Raw genomic sequence first — 25,436 nt, 5'->3', positions numbered from 1 at the left:
ACACTCGAAACCGTCCTTACTCCTTTTTAATGAGGCTAAAAGTGTAAACATATGTTTGACGTCAACTGTACAGAATAGTACTTCCGCAGTTGAGGCTCAAGATTCTAGTGAGTTTCCAGTATTTTTTACAAATTAGTCTATTATGGCAATACTTATTTGGTTTACGAGGGGGTAAAGTTGTTGTTTAACTGCTCGTCCTAATATTGCTGCCCGAGCAAGCGTAAGATCCCAAACTTGAACCACGAGCGCGTAGCGAGTAGTTTGCATAGTAGCACGACATCTTAGACTTTCCTCATCTAACACAATTAATAAATCTTTCCCGTAAATTTCGGCGCAACCGGAAATGGGAAAACTAATTCAATTTATTCGCAAGATTAAATTTAAACAAATTAATAAACACAATGTAACATAAAATAAATCTTTTTCTTTCAATAAACGCAAGCTTATCACTTTTCAGGCAAGGTGACATCACAAGCCTTGAGGTCGACGCGATCACGAACACAACAGACGAAACGCTGTCAGAATGCAATGCTGTCAGCGAGCGGATCATGTCAGCGTGTGGCGCCGAACTGAAGGAAGAGATTGTGACGAGAGGCCATGGTAAGTATCTTCTTATCAACATAGGGCTAGGTTACCTACTCAAGCAGGGTGTCTTGCCTAGAACACGTTTCATCATAAGATTTTTGGACCCGGGTACGTCCTTAAACTTCGTCCAAAAGAGAGGTATGGGCATTGTGAATGTCATCTCGCTTTGTGTGGTAGGGCACAGCCAGTGGATTTCATTCCAGATCTAGAGCAGAGCCCAACTGGGGAAGTACCTCCATCTTACAGAAAACAGCAGCCAAATAACACTATACCCTAGTCATGGTGTTGTGTTCCTGCCGGTGAGTAAGGTTGCCAGAGCTCAATGAGGGAGGGCGGGTTTAGGGACGGCAACGCGCATGTAACTCCTCTGGAGTAGAACGCAATCATAAACAATGAATCGCTGCCATGCATTGGGGTCAGCGAGAAGATCATGTTAGCTTGCGGCGCCGAGCTGAAGGAGGAAATTGTGATTGAGAGGCCATTGTGAGTCCATATATGTAGAGTTAGATATTCACCTCTCAAGACAGACAACGCTGAAAGAACAGACGATGAAACGCTGTCAGGATGCAACGCGATCAGCGAGCGGATCTGTCAGCTTGCTAACGAAGGAAAAGATTGTGATGAAGAGGCCATGCTGAGCTCATATAGAATTGATTAGATATTCATGTCTCAAGTTAGACATAACAAGCCTGGATGACAAGATCACGGCTGATGAAACGCCGTCAGAAACGAAATTGTGAAAAATTACAAAAAAAATTACGATATTGACATATAGGTCACTTGATTCACAATATTATTTCACATTCTCACTGCAACAACCGTCCATTATCAACCACAAACATGCTGTGATGCTGTATGCCTTCTCATTGGCATCGTACAAAACCATGTCAGCAATAGCCTTTCTGACCGCGACCTTCCTAGAGGACTCGGTTTTTCTCTTAGTTTTAACCCCTGCGACCCCCATACCTACCCCCACCCATGTTAACGAGGCTTAAGTAGGTATTGCATTCACTATCACTTTATCAGGTCCCAATTATTTAGCCAAAGCTTTATTTGTAACACAAACGTGTTAATGACACGATTTTTTTTTTCAGAGTGCCGTACGGGCGAGGTGGTAGTGACTCCCGGCTTCAACCTCCGCTGCCGGCACATACTGCACACAGTGAGCCCCTCGTACAGCCCGCAGTACCACACCGCGGCCGAGACAACACTCCACAACTGTTATCAGTAAGAACACAATACTTGCGGCACAACAGCAATTAATACTTGTGTAGGGCTGCTAGCGACATCTAGTATCAAAAGTGGAAACTGTTCTAACATTCAACAGATGGCACCATCGTTGACGCACTCGTTTTCCTCGCTCATATGCAATATGGGTGCTGGGATAGGATCTAATGAGGGTCTGTAAGCTTTATTCAATGTGGTCTACTTCGAAATTAGAAAGAAGTTCTCGAATATTATTCTCGAATATTATTTAATGTTACCTATAACAATTTTTTTTCTTACTTGATGAAGGCTCGTTTGTGCTGAAAGTCTTTTTGACTTTAGCGGCCTTGTGTACATATAGAGAGATGAGGAGGACCTCATGAGATTTCGATGACAGCGACCCCAGCAAATTATGGAGTATGCCTGTTATGGGTTCTAATGAGGTTGGCCAGGCCAAACTTGGTCTTAAAGACCCTTTTACAGGCGTTACAAGAGAGATGACGGCGCATTGTACGTATATGCGTAGGAGGGCTTTTATGTATAATTGACGTGTAAAATGCGAGCCCATACACCGAATTAGTTTTTGGCTGAATTATACTTGGCCGTTGTCGCCTAATTTCGCCTGATGGAATCAAACGCCTACATGCGTTTGATTTCATTGTGCGAGCTTTAAAATGTTATGGATGCTTTATTAATGGAATTCATTTATAAATTGGCCATGCATGTACTATTGCAGCTGGGTGTACCTATAAGATGAACATGCGGAATGCGAACAGTGCCAGTCTGCCATTGATCAGAGGGCCTACCGCGAATACCGAAGTTCGCAAATTACGTGCTTCTTTCTCTTTTACTCCAATTAAGGCGTAATTAGAGTGACAGAGAAAGATTCCCGCAATTTGTGAAGTTCGATGTTGGCGGTAGGCCCACTGGTGTTTGCCACTGATTGGCGTAGAATTGCAAGAATCACTGTAATTTACGCATCATCGGATGATGTCGATTGTGACATTAATGATAATGACGTATATGGGTATTGGGTATGTAGATTATTTTGTACCTACATACGTACGTTTGAATCAATCGGCCGAGTTTAGATGACGGCTTGCGAGTATAATTCGACTAAACGGATACAGTTAGCTTCAAGACGTAGATTTATTTTTATTAAACAGTATAAACTGTAGGAGCAATGGACAATTAGTATTTTGTTATATTAATCATGGTAAATTTGTTTGCAGGAACGTGCTGTGCTGCGCGGGCTCACTGCGCGTGCGGACACTGGCGCTGTGCGTGGTGGACACGCCGCGCCGGGGCTTCCCGCCCGACCTGGCCGCGCACACTGCACTACGTACGTTGTATTGTTGGATCACTGTGTAGCTATAGTACTGTGCTGCGCTCGCTGGCGCTGTGCGTGGTGGACACGCCGCGCCGGGGCTTCCCGCCCGACCTGGCCGCGCACACTGCACTACGTACGTTGTATTGTTGGATCACTGTGTAGCTATAGTACTGTGCTGCGCTCGCTGGCGCTGTGCGTGGTGGACACGCCGCGCCGGGGCTTCCCGCCCGACCTGGCCGCGCACACTGCACTACGTACGTTGTATTGTTGGATCACTGTGTAGCTATAGTACTGTGCTGCGCTCGCTGGCGCTGTGCGTGGTGGACACGCCGCGCCGGGGCTTCCCGCCCGACCTGGCCGCGCACACTGCACTACGTACGTTGTATTGTTGGATCACTGTGTAGCTATAGTACTGTGCTGCGCTCGCTGGCGCTGTGCGTGGTGGACACGCCGCGCCGGGGCTTCCCGCCCGACCTGGCCGCGCACACTGCACTACGTACGTTGTATTGTTGGATCACTGTGTAGCTATAGTACTGTGCTGCGCTCGCTGGCGCTGTGCGTGGTGGACACGCCGCGCCGGGGCTTCCCGCCCGACCTGGCCGCGCACACTGCACTACGTACGTTGTATTGTTGGATCACTGTGTAGCTATAGTACTGTGCTGCGCTCGCTGGCGCTGTGCGTGGTGGACACGCCGCGCCGGGGCTTCCCGCCCGACCTGGCCGCGCACACTGCACTACGTACGTTGTATTGTTGGATCACTGTGTAGCTATAGTACTGTGCTGCGCTCGCTGGCGCTGTGCGTGGTGGACACGCCGCGCCGGGGCTTCCCGCCCGACCTGGCCGCGCACACTGCACTACGTACGTTGTATTGTTGGATCACTGTGTAGCTATAGTACTGTGCTGCGCTCGCTGGCGCTGTGCGTGGTGGACACGCCGCGCCGGGGCTTCCCGCCCGACCTGGCCGCGCACACTGCACTACGTACGTTGTATTGTTGGATCACTGTGTAGCTATAGTACTGTGCTGCGCTCGCTGGCGCTGTGCGTGGTGGACACGCCGCGCCGGGGCTTCCCGCCCGACCTGGCCGCGCACACTGCACTACGTACGTTGTATTGTTGGATCACTGTGTAGCTATAGTACTGTGCTGCGCTCGCTGGCGCTGTGCGTGGTGGACACGCCGCGCCGGGGCTTCCCGCCCGACCTGGCCGCGCACACTGCACTACGTACGTTGTATTGTTGGATCACTGTGTAGCTATAGTACTGTGCTGCGCTCGCTGGCGCTGTGCGTGGTGGACACGCCGCGCCGGGGCTTCCCGCCCGACCTGGCCGCGCACACTGCACTACGTACGTTGTATTGTTGGATCACTGTGTAGCTATAGTACTGTGCTGCGCTCGCTGGCGCTGTGCGTGGTGGACACGCCGCGCCGGGGCTTCCCGCCCGACCTGGCCGCGCACACTGCACTACGTACGTTGTATTGTTGGATCACTGTGTAGCTATAGTACTGTGCTGCGCTCGCTGGCGCTGTGCGTGGTGGACACGCCGCGCCGGGGCTTCCCGCCCGACCTGGCCGCGCACACTGCACTACGTACGTTGTATTGTTGGATCACTGTGTAGCTATAGTACTGTGCTGCGCTCGCTGGCGCTGTGCGTGGTGGACACGCCGCGCCGGGGCTTCCCGCCCGACCTGGCCGCGCACACTGCACTACGTACGTTGTATTGTTGGATCACTGTGTAGCTATAGTACTGTGCTGCGCTCGCTGGCGCTGTGCGTGGTGGACACGCCGCGCCGGGGCTTCCCGCCCGACCTGGCCGCGCACACTGCACTACGTACGTTGTATTGTTGGATCACTGTGTAGCTATAGTACTGTGCTGCGCTCGCTGGCGCTGTGCGTGGTGGACACGCCGCGCCGGGGCTTCCCGCCCGACCTGGCCGCGCACACTGCACTACGTACGTTGTATTGTTGGATCACTGTGTAGCTATAGTACTGTGCTGCGCTCGCTGGCGCTGTGCGTGGTGGACACGCCGCGCCGGGGCTTCCCGCCCGACCTGGCCGCGCACACTGCACTACGTACGTTGTATTGTTGGATCACTGTGTAGCTATAGTACTGTGCTGCGCTCGCTGGCGCTGTGCGTGGTGGACACGCCGCGCCGGGGCTTCCCGCCCGACCTGGCCGCGCACACTGCACTACGTACGTTGTATTGTTGGATCACTGTGTAGCTATAGTACTGTGCTGCGCTCGCTGGCGCTGTGCGTGGTGGACACGCCGCGCCGGGGCTTCCCGCCCGACCTGGCCGCGCACACTGCACTACGTACGTTGTATTGTTGGATCACTGTGTAGCTATAGTACTGTGCTGCGCTCGCTGGCGCTGTGCGTGGTGGACACGCCGCGCCGGGGCTTCCCGCCCGACCTGGCCGCGCACACTGCACTACGTACGTTGTATTGTTGGATCACTGTGTAGCTATAGTACTGTGCTGCGCTCGCTGGCGCTGTGCGTGGTGGACACGCCGCGCCGGGGCTTCCCGCCCGACCTGGCCGCGCACACTGCACTACGTACGTTGTATTGTTGGATCACTGTGTAGCTGTAGTACATTACTATAGAGGACGGAACAGGCCAAGTAGATATAGTCATACGCGGCCGGCAACCCCGTTTGTCGCCGAGATTTGTTTTGTAAAGTAGCAAAAATAATCAAATTTTAAGTAATAATAATAATAAAACACAAAAAAGAAAATAAGTGTAATGACGTGCGCCGTAGCGCTAAAATAATAACATTTTTATTCCCCTTCAATACCCGACGCACTGAATAACCTATCACATTAGGACATGAAACAGTCATCATCATCACCATCCTATTTTTTATTATTATTTCATTACAAGTTTGAGAAACATTCATTATGCAAGGAGATTAGAAGGAGTTAAGTCAAATGTCGTAAATATCACGATTTTTTTTCCGGGAAAAAATATGAATATCAGATTCATTTAAAGTCAAATATCAAAAAAGCGTCTAAATCGTCTCGTCTAATTATTGGTCATCCCATAATGTTAGCAATCGCGAGAATGTAAATAGGCATAATATAATTAGGACCTTCCTATCATACTAATAGCAATATTCGTAGTCTAACATAACCGATGCTCGACAGCAAACTTCATCCTCCTTAACGCATGAGTAACGATGCGTTCTCTCTCCTGCTTCTATGACTATGATACGTTAGTACACTATTCTCTGGTATTTTGATACAAGTTTGGTTATTTCCAGGTACGATCCGTCGCCACCTCGAGCAGAACAAGAGCCCGCAGCTGGTGGTGGTGGCGTGCGCGTGCGGCCCCGACGCGGCGCTGCTGGCGGCCCTCGCGCCGCTCTACTTCCCGCGCAGCGCGCGCGAGGCCGACGCGGCGCGGATGCGGCTGTCGGACCCGACGCCCAACGAACGTCGGATACGGATCATACATAACCCGCACGAACATAATGAGGATAGTGGTAAGTAATACTACCTATAAAAAAGTTTTTCTACTGTACTGTTATCTGTCATTTATACATTCATGAATACTAATACAAGAACAAACATAATAGGTTTGGAGAAAGGTGTATATTGTATAATCCTCATAACATCTAAATCGTTACTGCGATTAATGGCTACCAACCTAACAAAATCAAAGTTAATACAGTTTCAAACTAAGTGTATTGCTGACAACTTACAAAATATTCATTAGGTTGTATAGTAGGAACAATTGCCTCATAAGTCAAAAACGCGCACGTGACGCCCTTAATATAGCAACATCCATAGACTACGAAGACCGCTTAGCGTTGCTTGTTAGGCGCCATAGGCTACTGTGACAAAAATCGAGAAAAAAAAAACTGTTCAAAAAATTTATTTTACACGGAGCAGGTACCAGGGCCTCATGAGTTACGAGAAGGTGTCGCTGACCGGCCGGCCGCGTGAAAAGTATGCTCGCGTATCTTAGCTGTATACTTTTGGTTTGTTTTGACCTATAGTTTCTACTACTTTATAGTATTATTTTGCATAACTCGCATAAACGCAACTACGAGTGATTTTAAAAAAAATCATTGCCTCTGTGTCCACGCCTTCTCAATAAGAAGCCCTTGACCCTCTAGATATTACAGTGTTACCTAATACATTGCCTTCGCTTTTCGTCAGGCGCTAATTTAACTTATTTTTCTTTGTAATTTATATTATACGTAAAATAAGTTAACAAATCTTGTATTCTATATAAATTAATTACTATACGATGCGTCGTATTCATAAACATAGTAAAGAATTTAAATTTATTTATTTCAAAATGTTAAATTGCAAATATTGCAATATACATTATTTTAAACCAATCTATACGAATTTATATTAGGTCGTCTTAGAAACACAATACACACATACAATTATTTAATGTCTAGAAAAATACAATACAAGTAATGATCAAAAATAAAAAAACTTAATAAAGTCTTCACAATGTCAAACAATAAAATATGTAATAGCAAATTATGGAAAAATTTACACTATCTCTTTTTTTTTTTAATACCACGTTGGTAAACAAGCATACGGTCCGCCTGATAGTAAGCAGTCTCCGTAGCCTATGGATGCCTGCAACTCCAGGCGTGTTACATGCGCGTTGCCGACCCTTTAAAAACCTGTACAATCCTTTTTTGAAGAACCCCATACTGTATACCCTCGGGAAAACCTCGGCAGGGAGCTCATTCCACAGCCGGAGCGTCCGCGGGAGGAAATTCCTCTTGAATCGTACACACTACCACAGTACGCGACCATTCAGGTTCTAGGGTGTGAGGATGAACCCCCTGCCGACGGCGAGCGGTGCGGGGATAGAAAGCGGCCGTGGGCATCATGTCAAACAATTTTTCAGAGCACAGCCCATTGTACAAGCGGTAGAACACACACAAGGAGGCAAAGTCTCTCCTTAGACTTAAAGGTTCAATGCCGCTTGTGTCTCGTTATGATCGTCAAATTAAATTGAAGTAGGTACGAAGCATTTAAAAATAATAATGCAAATTAATTAAATTCATAGTATTTATAGTATTAAATGTCATTTCCATATATTCAATTACAGAATATAATGGATTATCCAATAAAAAGGATCTCATTTGGCGTTCAAATGCTTCGTCAGATGGTTCGGTTCGCAATTTTGCAGGTAGACGCTCGCCCTCGGATTTTCAACTGAAAGTGCTATGCGACGCGGAACTGTGCGTGGCACTTATTTATGCAAACACATATTTTGAATTCAATTGAATTTAGACGGATGCCTTAGACTCCGGCCAGTAATCGAATAGCTCGTTTTTAAAGTATTAAGACTCGCTTGGCGTTAGTAGAATTTTCACATATCAACGTACTCGTACCATAGGATATTAAGGAATTGATATGGGAAAAATATACAGCTTTTACTGAATTTCACACCTTGACAGACGAGATTATGTAAGGTCACCATCGGTATCCCTAAATATACCCATCTGATACCACTATGAAACCAATTCCAATCGGTAGGTATGTACCTAGCTTGGTGACCTAGCTTACATAATCTCGTCTGTCAAGGTGTTTCGGCAGGAAAAGCCTTGGCAAACAAATATTCATAAAATGAGGATTCATACCTACTGACTGGAATTAATTTCATGGTGGTATCAGATGGATATATTTAGGGAAACTTCTATGGGAAACCATTGTGCATTTCATCGCAGTATCAAGTCGGTACGAAGTTTTGCAGGCGGCTTTTCTACCATATTATTTAGCCGCTGCAGTTATTTCGTCACTTAGCAGGTGTTTAGGCCATCACTATAGGTATTGTTAATCACAAACACGACAAAGAAAATTACTCATACTAGCACAGAGATTATTCCTGATTTCATCGATTACATTGTCCTCATTTTAATCATCGATATCACACTTTTAATATCACGTATGTATTTATGTTTAGTTGTCTCTATGTATAGCATTTAATTTTCTCTGTGTAAGAAGTACAAATTGTAGTCAATTCTATTCTATTCCTTCTGGGCACCCTACCAAGCGGTCTCTACTTGGTACATTTTTTTTATTTATAAGTTTTTAATTGTGTTTCCACCCATTTGTGTTGAAATTCTACAAAATAATACTATATTTAGAAAGGATATCTTGTTTACTTACACTAGTAACCAGACAGTACATAATATTTAGTTATTTATAGGCGATGTTTTACCGTTGAAAAAGGCCACATACACAACATCAGTGGCGTATAATCATGACTCGTGAAACTTTATATTTTTCTCCGTACTATTTTCATCTATTTCTGTCTCCTCGTAATTACTAATATGGTGTAAGTTGGAGTGAAACTAGTTCACCTCAATAGTGTCCATAATCTTATCTTCGGAAGATAACAATAAATCGTTAAGTTATCTAGTATTGACGCATTTAGTAGAATCGATACCCGGCTTACACCCGCGTTTTAGTGACAGTGTTGTTTGAACAAAAAACTAATATTGAATTTTAAAAAAAAATGGCGGATGTTGTGAGTGTGTCAGTTAATATGGAGTTGAAATCAAGACCCACTGGTTGGTATTGTTTGTTTTCTGTTTTGTGATAGTTACTTGTTTGCTTTTAATCGTGTGCTAGGGATAACTTTTATTTTTTTCGATCCCTAGGACCCGTTACATGAAAGCTTCTTATTGTTATACGAACCATAGCTTCTTTTTTACTTTTTTACAAGCTTTTATTTAACTTGCAATGTATGTTTGTATGAGTCAAATCTTGCAAGTTTTTGCCTCACTTCCCCGTTCCGGAGAAGCTAAAAATTTGCATACGTATGTAAATTAGATGACAAATTGCCAATGCAATATTATGGTACCATCGATCTGAACTGATGATGGAGACAGGAGGTGGCCATGGGAACTCTGCGATAAAACAACTTATACTATACTATTTGTGTCTGGAGTTGTTAGAATTGTCTCGATGAGTATTAGTTGCCTGTGGAAAGAAAAGTACAGTCAGCGATAAAATCTTGTAGCAAAACTTTTTTTTTTTTACCAAAAACTTATTTCGATATCGTCACTCCAACAGGGTTTTGAAACAGTAAGGCTTGCTTTGATTTCAATCATGGTCTCCAACTATTGGCTGGGGATAGATTCATTAGTATTCATTACCTACTATAAGAGTTATCCAATTTCTCTAAAAACCTGAAGTACCTCACATAAGGCCCAGTTTGTCGTACGTGAAGGCGTTTTTATGTTTGTGAAAGCATAGGTCTCGATCGCCATCTCTTTTTCGTCTCGATAGCTCCTTGATAGCTCAGTATAGCATGCGCCTGCACACGTCCTGTGGTTGACACACAATCGCAAGTTGTGTGTGTATTATGTATGCAACAAACGTAAGTTATATCTGAGCGAACGTAATAATAGTTATGCTGTTGGCTGTTGCTTACTTCTAAGCTTTAGTGTGAGTATGATTTTACCCATGGCAATGTTATAAACACTAAGTTGTTAAAAAGTTTATAATGAGCGCCTATAGCTCACTAAACTGTATTAATTTATTGTTATTACTGTCTAGGATGGAAATGTACACTAGATTAAGTAATTACATTGTACTAAATTATGCAGTGCCGGATTAAGAAATTTTGATGCCCTAAACATTTCTAGATCTTGGTGCCCCCTCTGCCTAGGCTCATCCAGATTACATTGACAACATTATTTTTTTTGGTAAACTAAGTGACGTTCATGGTCGGATTACTGCTGCAATTTGTATTTTCAATCCATTACTTATGTTATCAAGGAAATTGACAGTGCTGCGGCAGTAACGTTGCAACAGTAATGCTGGTGCAGTCGCCATCCTAATGCCATCCTAATGGCATATATATTATCAAAGCATGCGTGAACTAAATGACTGAAATTACCTATATCTATGATTGTATACTTGCCTTTCCGGTTAACTATGTGATTAAAACCTGCTTTGGTTCACTTCACAAATAAACCCTAGAAGTAACATGACCAAAAGTAACCTGAAAGTTACATAAGGACTGATGAGGCCCAGAGGCAATTGTACATTCGTATGTGCGACAGGGAGACATCACGTCGAACGTGGTTCGCGGTTGACCCTCAGTTGTTTCTACCGTGGCGGGCAATCGAGCGAGGCCGAAGGCCGTACTGCAGGATAGCTGTGCTTGGAATTGAACCAATGATGGCAATAGTCAAAAAACGAATCCAACGGCCATGCTCATAAGGTTGAAGATCCGGAGTGCCCACTTGGCGCTTCCGAACAAGACCTAAAGGCGGAGTTGCGAGAGAGCTGGGTTTTGTGACTGAAAAAATACCCAGTGTAAGCGAGGACTAAGGCCGAGCTCCACACAGGGTTGAAAAGAGAGCTTTTCTGAGAAGCGCATTCATGTGAGGCCTAAGGTTGAGCTTCAGTAGGGCCGAACTCTGGCAAGGATCTATGGCCAAGTGTCTTAAAAAACTAAGTCGAAAGCTGAGCTCTTCATAAGGCTTAAAGCGCGGTCCGATCGGTGCTTTTACATATGAGGCCAAAGGCCACGCTGCAAGAAAGCCGAACTTGGAATTGATAAATTGTGTGAATGAGGCCGAAGGCTGAGGTCCTCATAAGGTTAGACGCCCGGAGAGTCTGATGGCGGCGCGCTATAAAAAATCAATGGCCAATTGTAAACAAGGCATAATGCTTAGCCGCGAGAGACGAAAGCCTGGATTTGGACACATGGCCAAATTTATGTGAGGCTTAAGGCTAACTTTTGCATAAAGTAAAAAGCCGAGTATGAATAAGACCTAACGAAATCGAACCAATGTGATCATGGCACTCCTGCTGCTCCGCATTTTGCCTCGCTCAAAAGGGCACTTGATTAGAGTTAGTTGCAGCCGATGAAATAGGCGTTTCGAACCGAAGATTTCCTTTGGCAGGATTGGCCTCTAGGAGTTAGGACCCAAGGGTTGATTTAGTTAAGAAGTGGAGCCACCAAGTTTTGTAGTGTACATTTTTAGAGGAGGGGGTGGGCTCTCAACTTTATCTTGTTATCTACATCAGTTAAGCTATGGCTATATATGTAGGCTATGTTTGGTATCGTTTTCGTATAAATCGGGAATGCCGAACTCATTTACGAGTATGGTATCACATTGACACCATTCCGAAGTGGAAACATGTAAACTTTTTTTTTTTTAATATTCCTCTTCACGCTTCAACCGCTGAACCAATTTAGTTGAAATTCGGTATAGATATAATTAGTTTAGTCTCAAGAAAGGACAGGATAGTTTTAATCTAAAAAATCATCGCTAAGGATGTGTAAAGGAGGGTGGAAGTTTATGTGGGGAATCAATAACCGCTGCACCTATTTGAATGAAATTTGGTATAATCTACATTTAAGATTTTGTCGAAAATGATACCAAACGTAACTTAGAACCTAATCTTAAACAGTTACTGACCTCCGACTGACCGACTTCGCCGAAGCTGAAATAAACCTGATTCAAAAATCTGGGTGGCATCACTTTTTAATTACATCTTAGGAAAACAAAGATTAATTATGCTAAAGGAAACCTTTGGTTCAAATAAAACCGTATGCTTTTGGTTTTCGACCTTCGTGGGGCCCCAAACCTGCACTTTAGCCTTTGATTACGTCATCAGTTTTTTTTATAATAAAACTGACAATTAGTTCGCACGATCGCGGCTCTGCAGCTTGGCCGTGTGCAATACGTCGCAAACCAATCTGGTGTGCAAAAGCTCGGGCAGCATGAGTGACAAATTCCGATCCTCGAAAATCTGTTAAGACTTCGGTGCGCAGCCGAAGGCCGAGTTGCAAGAGAGCGAAATTCGGACACGGCATAATTATAAATTAAGACAAAAGTGTAGATCTACTATTAAATTCGACACTCCGAGAAGGCTGAAGAACAAGCTCCACGTAGGGTTGAAGACAAGTAGCTTTCTAAAACTGAGCTCTACGTTGGGTGTAAGGCCTTTTGGCCCAAAGGCTATACGTTGGGTGTAAGGCCTTTTGGCCCAAAGGCTAACAGATTTGCAGAATACTGGAAATCAAAAATCAACCACGAACCAATCAATGGGTAAAGTATGAGGAAAAAATCAGTATCGTCGTTGCGCTTTCCAAATCTGATAAGTGCGCGATTTTAATTAAATGAATTAATACCTTATGTGTATTGTTGCTAGGTAACTATTTGTCAATCAAAAATCGAGCACATATCAGCTTTGGACAGCGCAACGACGATATTGCAAGCCTGATGGAATTGGCCTCCTCGTAGGGGCAAAGGCCTGCGTTGGAGACGCGCTTACGTGCCTTATACACGACGCACAAAGGTTCATGTACAAACTATCCGTTTTTTTTGCCAACGATTTTGGTGCCCCCCTAGACGTGGTGCCCTAAGCAAGTGCTTATTTTGCTTAATGGTTAATCCGGCACTGCAATTATGTCAAATAAAGAACTCATACAAAAAGTCGTGCTAAGCGGTCAGTCCTCATCACCAAAACACCAAAGAAGCTAATAATTATATAAGACAAGAAGCGTTACGAATAGAAATCTCCTGTTCGATTCATTCACTCCAGCATTAGTGAATCAACTTGCATCTCAAATATTTGCGAATTATTAAGTATTTCGGAACTAGATAATAATATTTCATTTTAGATAATGGAACCATACTTAGTTATAATTCATAATATTTATGATTTCTTAGAAATTATGACAGAAATGAGTACAATGAGGCATCATTTATTATTTACCGTGAATTGAGGATGGTCTCTGTTCTCGTCAATTCGAGCTGATCTAATCTGCAATCAATCATTAGTATATTTTACTCTCTTATCTAACAACGCGACTGTTAATACTTAATACCAACTTACTTCTGAAAATGAAGCTAATCCATCGAAGAATGCCCCTTAAAGAAACGATTGTCGTGATGTTTATATATGATATGATATTATCATCTATTTTATATTATAGTAGTCCGCTAATAATATTTTCGTATCTCCTAAGCGGTCTTAAGTTATTTATATTCCTAAAATCACAGAGTTAATTTTTAGTTGTAATTGATAGTAATTTGTATCGTTAATTTTGTAATAAAATCAATGCAGATAAAAAGGTAATAGGTATTGAGTTAATTATGTTATTTCTTATCTTTTCCAAGCAAACACAAAAGCCACACTAAAAAGAAGTTATTAGCCTATTTAGCCTTCACATATATGTTCAGTACCCCTAGTGTAAATTTAGTCGATAGCGAAACGTGACGTACGCGTTTGCGTTAAGTCTTATTTTGTATGGGTTTTTAAACAGCGCGCCAAGCGGGACGTTTTGGAAAGTCAAAAATCTCATACAAAATGACACTTAACGCAAACGCGTACGTCACGTTTCGCTGTCGAAAATATTTACACTAGGGGTACAGTTCCCTAAACTTAGAGGGTGCTAACGCAAAACAGTAGTAGTTATTTTTAATTTAAGTAATTTAATAACAAGTTTCAGTCATGGGCAAATCACAACCTTAAAAGTTTAGAGTTTTCTCTATAGATAAAAAAACACTAATACATGTCTAATTTTCATTTATTTTTATTTGTAGGTATGTCGTTATCCTGCATACAATAACAGGATAATTTTAATATAAAATAGCTGCTAGTGATATAATTGCAGTGTATATTGCAGTTTATGTAATTGCATGACTTCTATAGTAAACTAAATTGTATTTTTTCTTAATTTATAACATGTAATGTTTTGAAAAGATGTGTCCCGCCGAGTTTCTTGCCGGTCCATATTGGGATAACCTCCTCCAATTGAGGGGGGGATTTAAATCTTCTCGAGTGTAGGGTTAGAGCCGGTGTAGCTTTATTTGACGTTCATAAGCGCATTGTAATATACCTACTTGAATAATAAAATTATCTATATCTTTATGGCCGAGAGATCTGACGAGCATCTTATACAGAAGTATATTTTCAGAGTAGCAAAGAGAATTTGAAATAGAGGTGAATTGTCAAAAAAATCTTTGTAGCCACAGTAAATTTACTGCCATCTTTCGACACATGATTAAAACTTACAAAACTCCATTTGACTTTGATCCTTATTCTTTCCCTGGTATGTGTAAAAAATTTAAATTTAAAAAAGTATATATTTAACAAATTTTACGCAATATCTTATACCTTTAAACGAGCAATTCTTGTATATATATATATATATATATTATTTCCGGGATCTCGGAAACGGCTCTAACGATTTTGCTGAAATTTGGTATATGGGGGTTTTTGGGAGTAAACAATCGATCTAGATTAGTCTTATGTTTGGGAAAACGCGTGTTTTCGAGTTTTCATGCGTTTTTCTTCCGACGCAGAATATGGTCGCTAATACGTATTGCCGGCCACTGTCCGTCTGGTCCAGCGGGTTAAGATGCGGACTGCTAAACGAGTGTTACGGGTTCGAATCTCACCCGGTGACTAACTTTTTTTTTTATATGTTCAAGTTTATATATAATTTTTTAATTTTTATTGTTTTAGACAAGTTTAATTTAGTAAAAAAATGTAGTTAAGATTATCACCTATACACCACCATATTACAACAAATAGTTATAACCGAGCTAAGCTCGGTCGCCCAGGTACTAAAATAAAAACCCGTGTGACGGCCATATCTTCTATCAAGAAGTTCTTATTTTCGGGTTTTGCAATACAATGAATTCCTCGTCGGTTCGACTCTAGACTCGACTTGCGGAAAATGACAAAATAAAACAAGCCATATTTTTTCCAATGACATATTTTTATCTTGCAAACGGACCGCTGTGTACATAAAGCGGCGTTCATATTAACGTTGTTTAATTTTGTGTGTTGCGATATTATGTATCTTTCATCTTTCAGACGTATATCAAAATGACAAGTCAAATTAATTACTTTTATCGATATCTCAAATCTTTCAGAACAATCTTTTGTTTTAATTATTATTAATCAACGTCGACTCAGATTCAAAATATTATTTATTCAAGTAAACCTAGCAACAAGCACTTTTGAATAATAATTACTTCATTTATGTAATGAATCATGTCTTTGAGTAGATATTTACGATATTCCAGTTTTTAAATGCAACTTAAATCATTTAGATTCACTTAGATTGAAAGTAGACAGGCTGAAGTTACCTAAATTTATTTCTAGATAGTAGCCACAGGCAAGTCGAGATCCCAACGTTACAAATTCTTAAACAATATATTTTTTTACCAAAATCAGGTTCGTCAGGTGACAACCAAAAACTCACTAATTGCAAAACGAAATATCACCCTAGTTTTGGTACAGTCGCCATCAGATATATCGGAGCGGCCAAGGTGCTCACAAATATCTGAACACGCCTCTATTATCAAGGCGTTAGAATTCGTGTTCAGAAATTTTTGAGCACCTCGGCCGGTCCTGATTTATCTGATGGTGACTGTACTAGCGTTGGCCTCTTAGCATGTGATAGTAATTAGTGAGTTTCGGTTGTCACCTGACGATTTATGGTATCAAAACTTGTCCTTATAAATAACATGCAGTTATCTGTGTGAACATGACTTTATTACACCACGTTGCCCAAGATAATGTTAACACAATATTTTTTTTAACAAGCAGTTTTTTCTAACCAATCGGCGGCATCACAGTTTTATGTTATATCTCCTGCTTTGCATACAATAGACCATAATCTAGGACTTAATAGTGTACACTAGCACAGTCTAGGTCAGTACTGTAGTGTGTTGTATCAGAAAGATATTTATTTCATTCAAAGTTTTAGTCCTTGAACGAAAGTTCTACGTAATTTCTATACCTAACAGTGTTCAAAAGAGGTTCGAATAATGCAATTGTTTACATATCGGACGCATTCGACGTTTAGCGAGTGACATTGACAGTTGTTTTCCGCCATGTTTTGTTTTGGGTGCGTTCAGAAACTGATATAATGCTGAATCCGGCGTTCGTGTACGACCGTAAGTGACATGATGTTTAGTGTGAATGTTTGTTGTCAATTCTATACGTATTTGGTTAGTAGAATGAAATGTCTTATCAGTGTTCTATTATGCTGTCCGTATTGGGAACAATGAACTGCAACGTACAAGATATTTTAATTACTAAAGTTTTTTTTTAATACTACGGCGGTGGCAAACAAGCATTCGGCCCGCCTGATAATGGTAAGCAGTCTCCGTAGCGTATGGCCGTCTGCTACTTCAGAAGTGTTACATGTACGTTGCCGAGCCTAACACTCCTCACCCTCATTGAGCTATGGCAACCTTACTCACCGGCAGGAACACAACACTATGAGTAGGGTCTAGTGTTATTTAGCTGTAAGGCGGAGGTACTTCCCCAGTTGGGCTCTGCTCTAGATCTGGAATGCCATCCGCTGTGCTGTGCCCTACCACACAAAGCGAAATCACATTCACAGTGCCCATACCTCTCTTTTGGACGTAGTTTAAGGATGTCCTTAAACTACGTCCAAAAGAGATTTACCCTGCGTGTATGTACCCTGGCCCAAAAGTGGTAGTGGTACTTATCTTCATTAACTGCGGCCGACCCCAAGTAAATGGGACTACTGGTCCAGGGAAGAAGAAGAAGAACTGCATATTTATAAGGACAAGTTTTAATACCATAAATCGTCAGGTGACAACCAAAACTCACTAATTACATGCTGTGTACCGCCAATGCTAGTACCAAAACAAGGGTAATATTTCGTTTTGCAATTAGTGAGTTTTGGTTCTGACGAAATAGTAAAAAATGATATGTACGACAGCTTGATAGTAATTACTATCACAAGCTAAGAGCTACAGTGAACCGCACAAGTTGATTTTTTGTTGTGCAATTAATGGGTTTCGGTTGTCAACTTGTCACCTGACGATATAGTGTAAATTAAAATTTACTACAGCTTGATATAGGTAAAAAACTTAAGTAAGTCACCTGTTGTATGTAGTTGTTGCGTGTTCGAATAGATAATACATGTTTAAAAGACACACACAAACAAAACAAATGTGTATTCAAACACGTCACAACTACATACAACAGGTGACTTACTTAAGTTTTTTACCTATACTCATCTTTTGTTTTTGAAAAGGCAAAGCAAGGAATGAATATATTATAGTATTTTTATGGAACCGTTGTATAAGAAGGGTCAAAAATGGCGAGTGGCGCGGGTTACAATGTGAGCCGGAGCTGCAGGCATAGCATAGGCGAACATTGTAAAAAAATACGCCACGAGCATTTTTTTACCTACTTTTATAACGTTGCATACAATGCTTTTTCTACGACTAAAGACTTATTAATAAATAAATATTCGGGAACAATCTTACACAGATCGAATTTGGTAAACTTTTTTTTATAGACGTTCACTAGACGGCGATGATATTAAAAAAAAATAGTTTTTGTAAGTTGGCAGCAATGCACTTAGTTTGAAAACTTTATTAATTTTGATTTTGATAGGTTGGCAGCCAATAATCGAAGTATTATTTCAGCGATTGTATTGCACAAGTGTGGGGAATTGACAATATAGACTTTTCTTCAAACCTATTACTTATGTAAGTTCTTATATTAGCGTTCATGAATGTTTAAATGACAGATAACAGTAGAGAAGTAGAAAAAATATTTTATAATAATATAATAATCTTCAAGATAAAATTTATGTGTACCTCCTGTGGCGTTTACTATTGCAAATAAAACACTAATATTTAAGTGCACAATAACACCGTAAGTTATCACATATGTATATACAATCTCAGATAAGAAGAAAGACACGCGTTTAGTAATGTTTAAACAGTTCTTAACCTCAACTGCCTATCTCTAATCAAACACCGGGATACCGTGTCATATCAGTGGCGCATTGCAGGTTTTGACACTAATTGTTTACTTGAAATTAATTTTATCTCCCACATTATTATTGCGGAAATAAAATGAAATAACTTTTTATTTGTATAATTTTGTGACCTTATGTTAAGCCCTATTAAGCTTAGTCGAACTACGTAAGAATATCGTCCTAGATTTCGTTTGGGGGGAAAAGTTTAGCTATAAAAATCCTATGTCGATCCCGGTTTCAATCTATCTCCATGCCAAATTTTATCTAAATCGATTAAGCGATTGTCAGAAAGGACAGCCAGTTTTTTTTATTTCTAATATTGGTATTAATGGACCCAACCTTAAATTCACAAAAGGCGTTGTTTTTGCAGCGGAAGATGACACTTCGCTATGCGACGACGAGGCCGCGGCCGAAGCGGCCGAGGCGGCGGCGGCCTTCGCGCGCGCCTGCGCCCCCGACACGCAGCGCCTGCTGGCGCCCAGCCCCGCCGCCGTGCGCCGCCGGCTAGATGACCACGAGCAGTAAGTACCATCTTTGCTTTTTTTTCTCTAGAACCGCATGTCACTCTTTTAAGGTACGACGTTCGCCTCTTCGACTTGAGGAAGAGAGACTTAAAAATTGAACACTTCTTAAACCACTGAACAATATTTGCGGCTCTTTAAAATTACTAACTGATGAAGGTTAAAATTGTTGGCTCTTCTTCTCAAAAGTTTGCCGGCTCCTGGTTTCGGTTCACTCGAAGACGTGCTAAATGTCAGAATTGCCGAGTCGGAGATAATATCAATCGAGTCATAATCAAACTCAACGCCATCTGTTGGTTTGGGGTGGTATTTGATTTTAGAAGGAGAGTTGCCTATAAAAATCAAGCCTACAACAATATACTCCGCGGAGTATATACAATATACTCCGCGTCGACCAAATGATCCCGCCGTCGTTCGCCGCCCGCTATATGATCACGAGGAGGAGAGTACACGTCTTTGTTTAGTTTTGCTCGAGGACATGGTGAATGCCAACATGGCAGGATAGGAGATAACTAATTTTAACGGCATCTATTGACTTGGGCTACAGTTGGATTACCAGAAGTAGTAATGCACTGGCCATTTGCTCAAAAAATCGATTCCTACGTTAAATATTTGTGACAAATCACGTCATCTTACAGGTCTCGAAAGAACAGAACAAGGTATGTAAAAAAATCTCCGGTTTGACTTGATAGACGGACTTTGTTTGCTACACTTTACAATAGGCATATGCTGTGCTGTGGACTTACGAGAGAACCAGGAAGTCTCAGTTTAAACCAAAAACCTGTTCCTCCTATGGCAATATGTTTAAAGCAGATATTTAATATTTTTGACGACCGCTCTGGCCTAGTGGGTAGTGACCCTGCCTATGAAACCGTTGGTCCCAGGTTCAAATCCTGGTAAGGGCATTTATTTGTGTGATGAGCATGGATATTTGTTCCTGAGTCATGGGTGTAATCTATGTATTTAAGTATTTATAAATATTTATATATTATATATACCGTTGTCTAAGTACCCTCAACACAAGCCTTATTGAGCTTACTGTGGGACTTAGTCAATTTGTGTAATAATCTCCTATAATATTTATTTCTTTATTGAACATACATCAAGTGGCACATACTTAACTTTTGTACCAATAAGCCGTGAAGCCAATAACATGTTCCTAGTAATGCCATAGAGTTCAAACAGTACATTGGTTTGAAAGTTAGTATTTTTGATTTTCCGACTTTTCCGATTGCTATCATTGTGGTGTCACCACTCATCTCCAGGAAATGTCAATTAAGGCATTCTTTGGACACATCCCAAATATTTCGTATCCCTAACGAAAATTATTCATAAACTCCGGTGAACAAAGAAATGAAAAATAACTCATCTAGATTAAAATATCGCTCATTATTAGTTATTCATATTTCAGTTTAATTTGGCTCATCAAAGCGTCTCAATTAGAAATAATTATGGTTTCTCGCGAAACGCTCAGCGTAAAGCAAATATTTGTTCCCCGGAAATATCCACTCGCGCGCACGTGACGACGAATCCGGCTCGAAGGACCATAATGGTGGATATACATGAGCGCTATTTTATTATAAATATGTATTTTATTTTAATATACATGGAAAACCAACAGCGCTATATATATACGCAAATTACAAAACCAATTATAGATACATATGCGTTTAGTTGTATAATTAATACAATAGGACATGGTCTAATTACAACGAATGTCATGAGATATATCGGAGCAGCCAAAGTGGTAACAAATATCTGTACACGCCTCTAATGTCAAGGCGTTAGAGTGAATGTTCAGATATTTTTGAGCACCTCGGCCATTCCGATATATCTGATGGCGACTGTACAGTCGGTGCTCTAACATACGTATCTACTTTTCTATACAGCTGGTCTGGGGAGGTGGTATTCTTAACTGAGCGTCAGTGGACCTTATGCCTTTGCAATAAGCTTTAATAGACCGATGGTATATATATTTCCAATATTTTCCAAACTTATCCTTTAACTGATATTCATATTGGATGTTGCCTTCAGTGCCCTATATGCGCACGTAGTGTTGTCTCTTTCGCACACCGGAGCGGCAACCGGGCCCGCGTCATCATCAGTGTGAAGTATGGTAAACCCCTTTAGTTACGCTTTGCGGGTGCTAGATGTCATGTTTGTTTGTGTAATCTACCAGGTTGCGCGCGCGTCTATTTTGAACAAATTTATACGAAGTAGAACCATATTTTCGTGACATAGTTATGCAGTAAATTTGATATATAGCACCGATTTAATTGAGTTGTTTATTTTTGTTTCATGTAAATATAGCGCTATTTGTGATTTCTGAATTTACTGAGCTATGTATTTATGTGCATATTTCTCCATTTGGGAGAGGATTAAAACAACTCCTAATACATGTTTAAATTTAATTTTTCGCTAAAACAAAACTGTTATACAGTTTGGCGGTAGTTGTATACTGTTTCATTAATAAATATTTTACTTTTTTTATACTCGTATTTATTTAAGGATGCGAATCATTCCATTCCTTCCTTTTTTACACACCTTAGGGAGGCGCATAGCAACATCTATTATGTTGTATCTTAACGGCACCCGAGTCTCAAGTTATGTTGGAAATTCACCAGTATGTTGTGAAACCACCAAACCATCCAATCATACTATATTAAACATTTATAGAATCGCTGGCAGGCTTGTTTAATAAAAAAAAAATAGTTTACTACAATAAGGGCCAGTTGCACCATGCCCATTTGATGTACTGATCATGTGTAAAAATGGCGCTAGCGAATGCTAACTGCATATTTGCGTTGCACCACGCTATGTGTCCGTTAAAAAGTTACGCTGCCCTTAACCGGTGGTAGACCACTGGTTAACAGCAAAGTCGTTCGATAAATATGGCGGCGCTTTTTGGAAATTGTCCGTATTTCACGAATTTATGTTTGATTATTAAAGAATTTGAGTAAAAAAGTAATGTAAATTATTAAAAATATATTTATAACGATAAAAAGGTGGAAATATCTAAACGCAAAAACGTGTGATAGTTGACATAATGGTATTAAATGTCATTTTAGTTGCGAGACGACTCGTGTTTCATAAAATGCATTAATTTGTTCTGGATATTCAAAGAAAAGGTGTGTTTTAAATTGAAATCGAGTGCAGAATGAGTTTAAGTTGAGGATAAAACCAGATTGATGCTATCACAGGTTAAAAAATACGTCCCATAAAGTGAAATTCGACGGCATGTAATGAACACTATTTATCTACAGACTGGTCATTAAAATCAATTTAAAACGCTCTCTGTTTATTGGAATGAAGATAAGAATGTTATATCCCTTGGAAATATTAGTGGACTAACTAAGATATTCGAAAACAGCGAGATGACAACTATAAACATATACAAAGTCGGCCTCTGAAAATCGTAACCCACAACAGAAGTGAACTATATTTATAACTATAAACGCACATAAAACAAGATGCTACATATGAAATCAAGTATTTTAGTGTGAAGAAAATGTATTGGACAATTCCAGACCAGTCTGCATAATAGGTTAAAGTGGGCAAAATGTGTACCTAATGTAAAACTGATTATAATACTTCAATTCATACATACTTGCTTGTGTTTTATTTGCTTTTACAACATATCTTATTCATTAACCCTAGAAACAACAACTTTGTAAGTAATGAACTAAAAACAGTTTTATTTATGGTGATATTTATATTTAAATTAATATTTATTAGAATACAAAGTTACAATTAGATTTACCAATTAACAGCTCCAAAAATCTACAGTTATTTTGAGTGTGGGCTACCTGGGTATCTCTTATCTTCAATTATTACATTATACCTATTATAGGGTCCCACACCCGTTAGCGACATGGCATGGCAGGGTGTCCTTCAGCATATTGCCGAGGCATCCCTACACATTGAGCTCTGCTTGTGAATGTCAAGGTATCCCTCTGGAATTTTCAGGTTTACCAAAGTGTCTTAGACATGCCAGATGTTCTTAGCATTTATTTGTGTGAGGGATGCCTCGGCATGCCCTGACATACTTACCTTGATACTATGCCAAAGGATCTCTTACTGTGTCTAGACAATAGTGGCCTCCGAGCCTAATAAAGTAATTCTTCTGGAAATATCGAATATACATGAGAACAACTGAGTAGTTTAATAGGTATAAGTATAACCTGCGGTGGCAGCATGGTTCCATTTTTATCACTTGTCACTATACCTGTCACTTTTGAGCTTACATACTTGTTAGAACGTGACAGGCATGGTGGCAAATGATAAAGAGCTGACCATCTTAATTGTTTCCTTTCATACTGGATAACATTTATAAATATAACAGCCAATACCTGGGTTAGATAAAATATAACATGGCCTCCCTTCTGTCACCTGAATTTTACTTGTGTTCAACCAGTCATACAGTGGAGTCTCATATAAATAAATGACAATGTAACAATTATATGTAACCCTAGCCATGTATTGGAAATAACATAACAGTAAATTAGTAAAAATATAATCCATAGGTCTTAATTTGCAAAAGAGCATTACAACATACTTTAGAGAATGTGTAAACCCATTATTTTTAAACCTGACTACACATTTATTATACACAACTGACTACTGACAATACCCTACCTACATATTAACCTACCAGTCCCTATAAATCATCATTTAAAACCTAACATACCTAAATAGCTCTAAATTCAGTCATAATACCAGTTTTTCAACAGCCCATGCATGTTTCATAAATGATTTATATCATGATCATCCCAATAAAGAAAAAAAAAATAATAGTTGGAATAAACAAATGAAGTCACCAGTATGACAGAAAATATAATAAGTAGGCACTTAAATCTAATTGTGAAATAATATATTATATGTCAATGAGTTGTTGATTTCTCTCCGGATAACCTTTTACCTCCATTAGTCACTACCTAAAAAGGATTTAGTGTAAGATAGAAAATAAAGTAAGATAAGGTAACTAAAAATTTATTTTATTATCATCAATGAAATTCAGATACTATTTATAATACTTTATTTTTTGCGACAAGTTTTTCCAGTTAATCTAGTGTATGACTCTTTGATTTCTTGAATCGATTCACTTGTGTGTAACTTTCCTCTTGTATTCCATATCAAATGGTGTATATCAAACCTGAAAAGAAAGTAACATGAAATTATTATGCATAAAAATATATTGTGATCCGTTTCAACCATTGGCAAAAAGAAAATGCTTAGATCAAGCAGGTTTAAATTAAAGTACAAAAGTAACTTGAATACCTGCTACTAACAGAACTAACAGTTATGTATTATTGTGTCAACAATATATGTAATTGGAAATAATGGAAATGTTACTCCAACTGTCGGTATTTGGGTCATAGTCGTAGATAGCGTAGGTAATTCCTTGTGCTTAAGGCTCTGAAAGTAGTTAGGGATACGTATTAAACTAATAAGATAACTTACCAGGCAATGCAGCTCCTCGTTTGATTCGGCTTTGCAGCTTGGAAAGCACTTGGCCACTGAACAATCGTAGTCATAGTCAGCAGTTTTACTTTAAAGTGCCATGAAGATACATTGTTTTTAATATAATCATAAGTAAATATATAGAAGATTGGCATGGCATAACTTGTGTAGTATTTAGATTTAAAACCTGAAAAGAAACTAGTTCGCGCCTACAAAAGTTTTCTCGTTGTTGAAAAATTTGACAACTTTGACATTTATGACTGGGTTGCTATATGAAAAAATAATTCTACCATAAAAATTTTGGTAGGAACGCGTTCATAGTATGGCCACACGATTAGCGACGACATTCTGTTATTTTATAGTTGGTGCAACGCATTTTATTTAGCAATCGATAAGACCCCCACGTAAGCGTTAAAATTTAGCGAACTGTGCTTACGTTAGCAGGTGGTTTGGTGCAACTGGCCCTTACTCTCAAAATAGTTATCTAAAGTTACCATTTTTGTTTGCTATCCAGTGTAGTGTAACATCTACGCATTATTTTTCATGCGGAAAGCAAATATGTTTACTTACG

At 40.4% G+C, this 25,436-nt stretch overlaps 1 protein-coding gene and 2 long non-coding RNA genes across 4 annotated transcripts in view; 2 read left to right on the top strand and 1 right to left on the bottom strand.

Annotated features, from left to right (window-relative positions):
- The window catches only part of LOC133520260 (uncharacterized), a 380,113-nt gene that overhangs the window by 86,484 nt on the left and 268,193 nt on the right, over positions 1-25,436 (top strand). The window lies entirely within an intron of this gene.
- Positions 1-25,436, top strand: part of LOC133520246 (protein GDAP2 homolog) — a 148,897-nt gene that overhangs the window by 75,985 nt on the left and 47,476 nt on the right. For both annotated transcript variants that reach the window (XM_061854624.1, XM_061854626.1), the window contains exons 3-7: positions 458-600; positions 1,680-1,812; positions 3,024-3,133; positions 6,379-6,600; positions 19,255-19,405. In XM_061854624.1, coding sequence (XP_061710608.1) covers positions 458-600; positions 1,680-1,812; positions 3,024-3,133; positions 6,379-6,600; positions 19,255-19,405 — 759 coding nt within the window. The remainder of the gene's footprint in view (positions 1-457; positions 601-1,679; positions 1,813-3,023; positions 3,134-6,378; positions 6,601-19,254; positions 19,406-25,436) is intronic.
- LOC133520259 (uncharacterized) lies at positions 24,426-25,076 on the bottom strand. Its single transcript, XR_009799735.1, has 2 exons — positions 24,866-25,076; positions 24,426-24,557 (listed from the first exon to the last, which is right to left on the bottom strand). It is a non-coding gene; the product is annotated as an uncharacterized LOC133520259 (long non-coding RNA).

The sequence above is a fragment of the Cydia pomonella genome, chromosome 8 (assembly GCF_033807575.1).
Source record: "Cydia pomonella isolate Wapato2018A chromosome 8, ilCydPomo1, whole genome shotgun sequence".
NCBI classification, from domain to species: Eukaryota; Metazoa; Arthropoda; class Insecta; order Lepidoptera; family Tortricidae; genus Cydia; species Cydia pomonella.
Note: the sequence above shows the minus strand (reverse complement) of the source record. Positions and strands in the feature narration are given on the sequence as shown.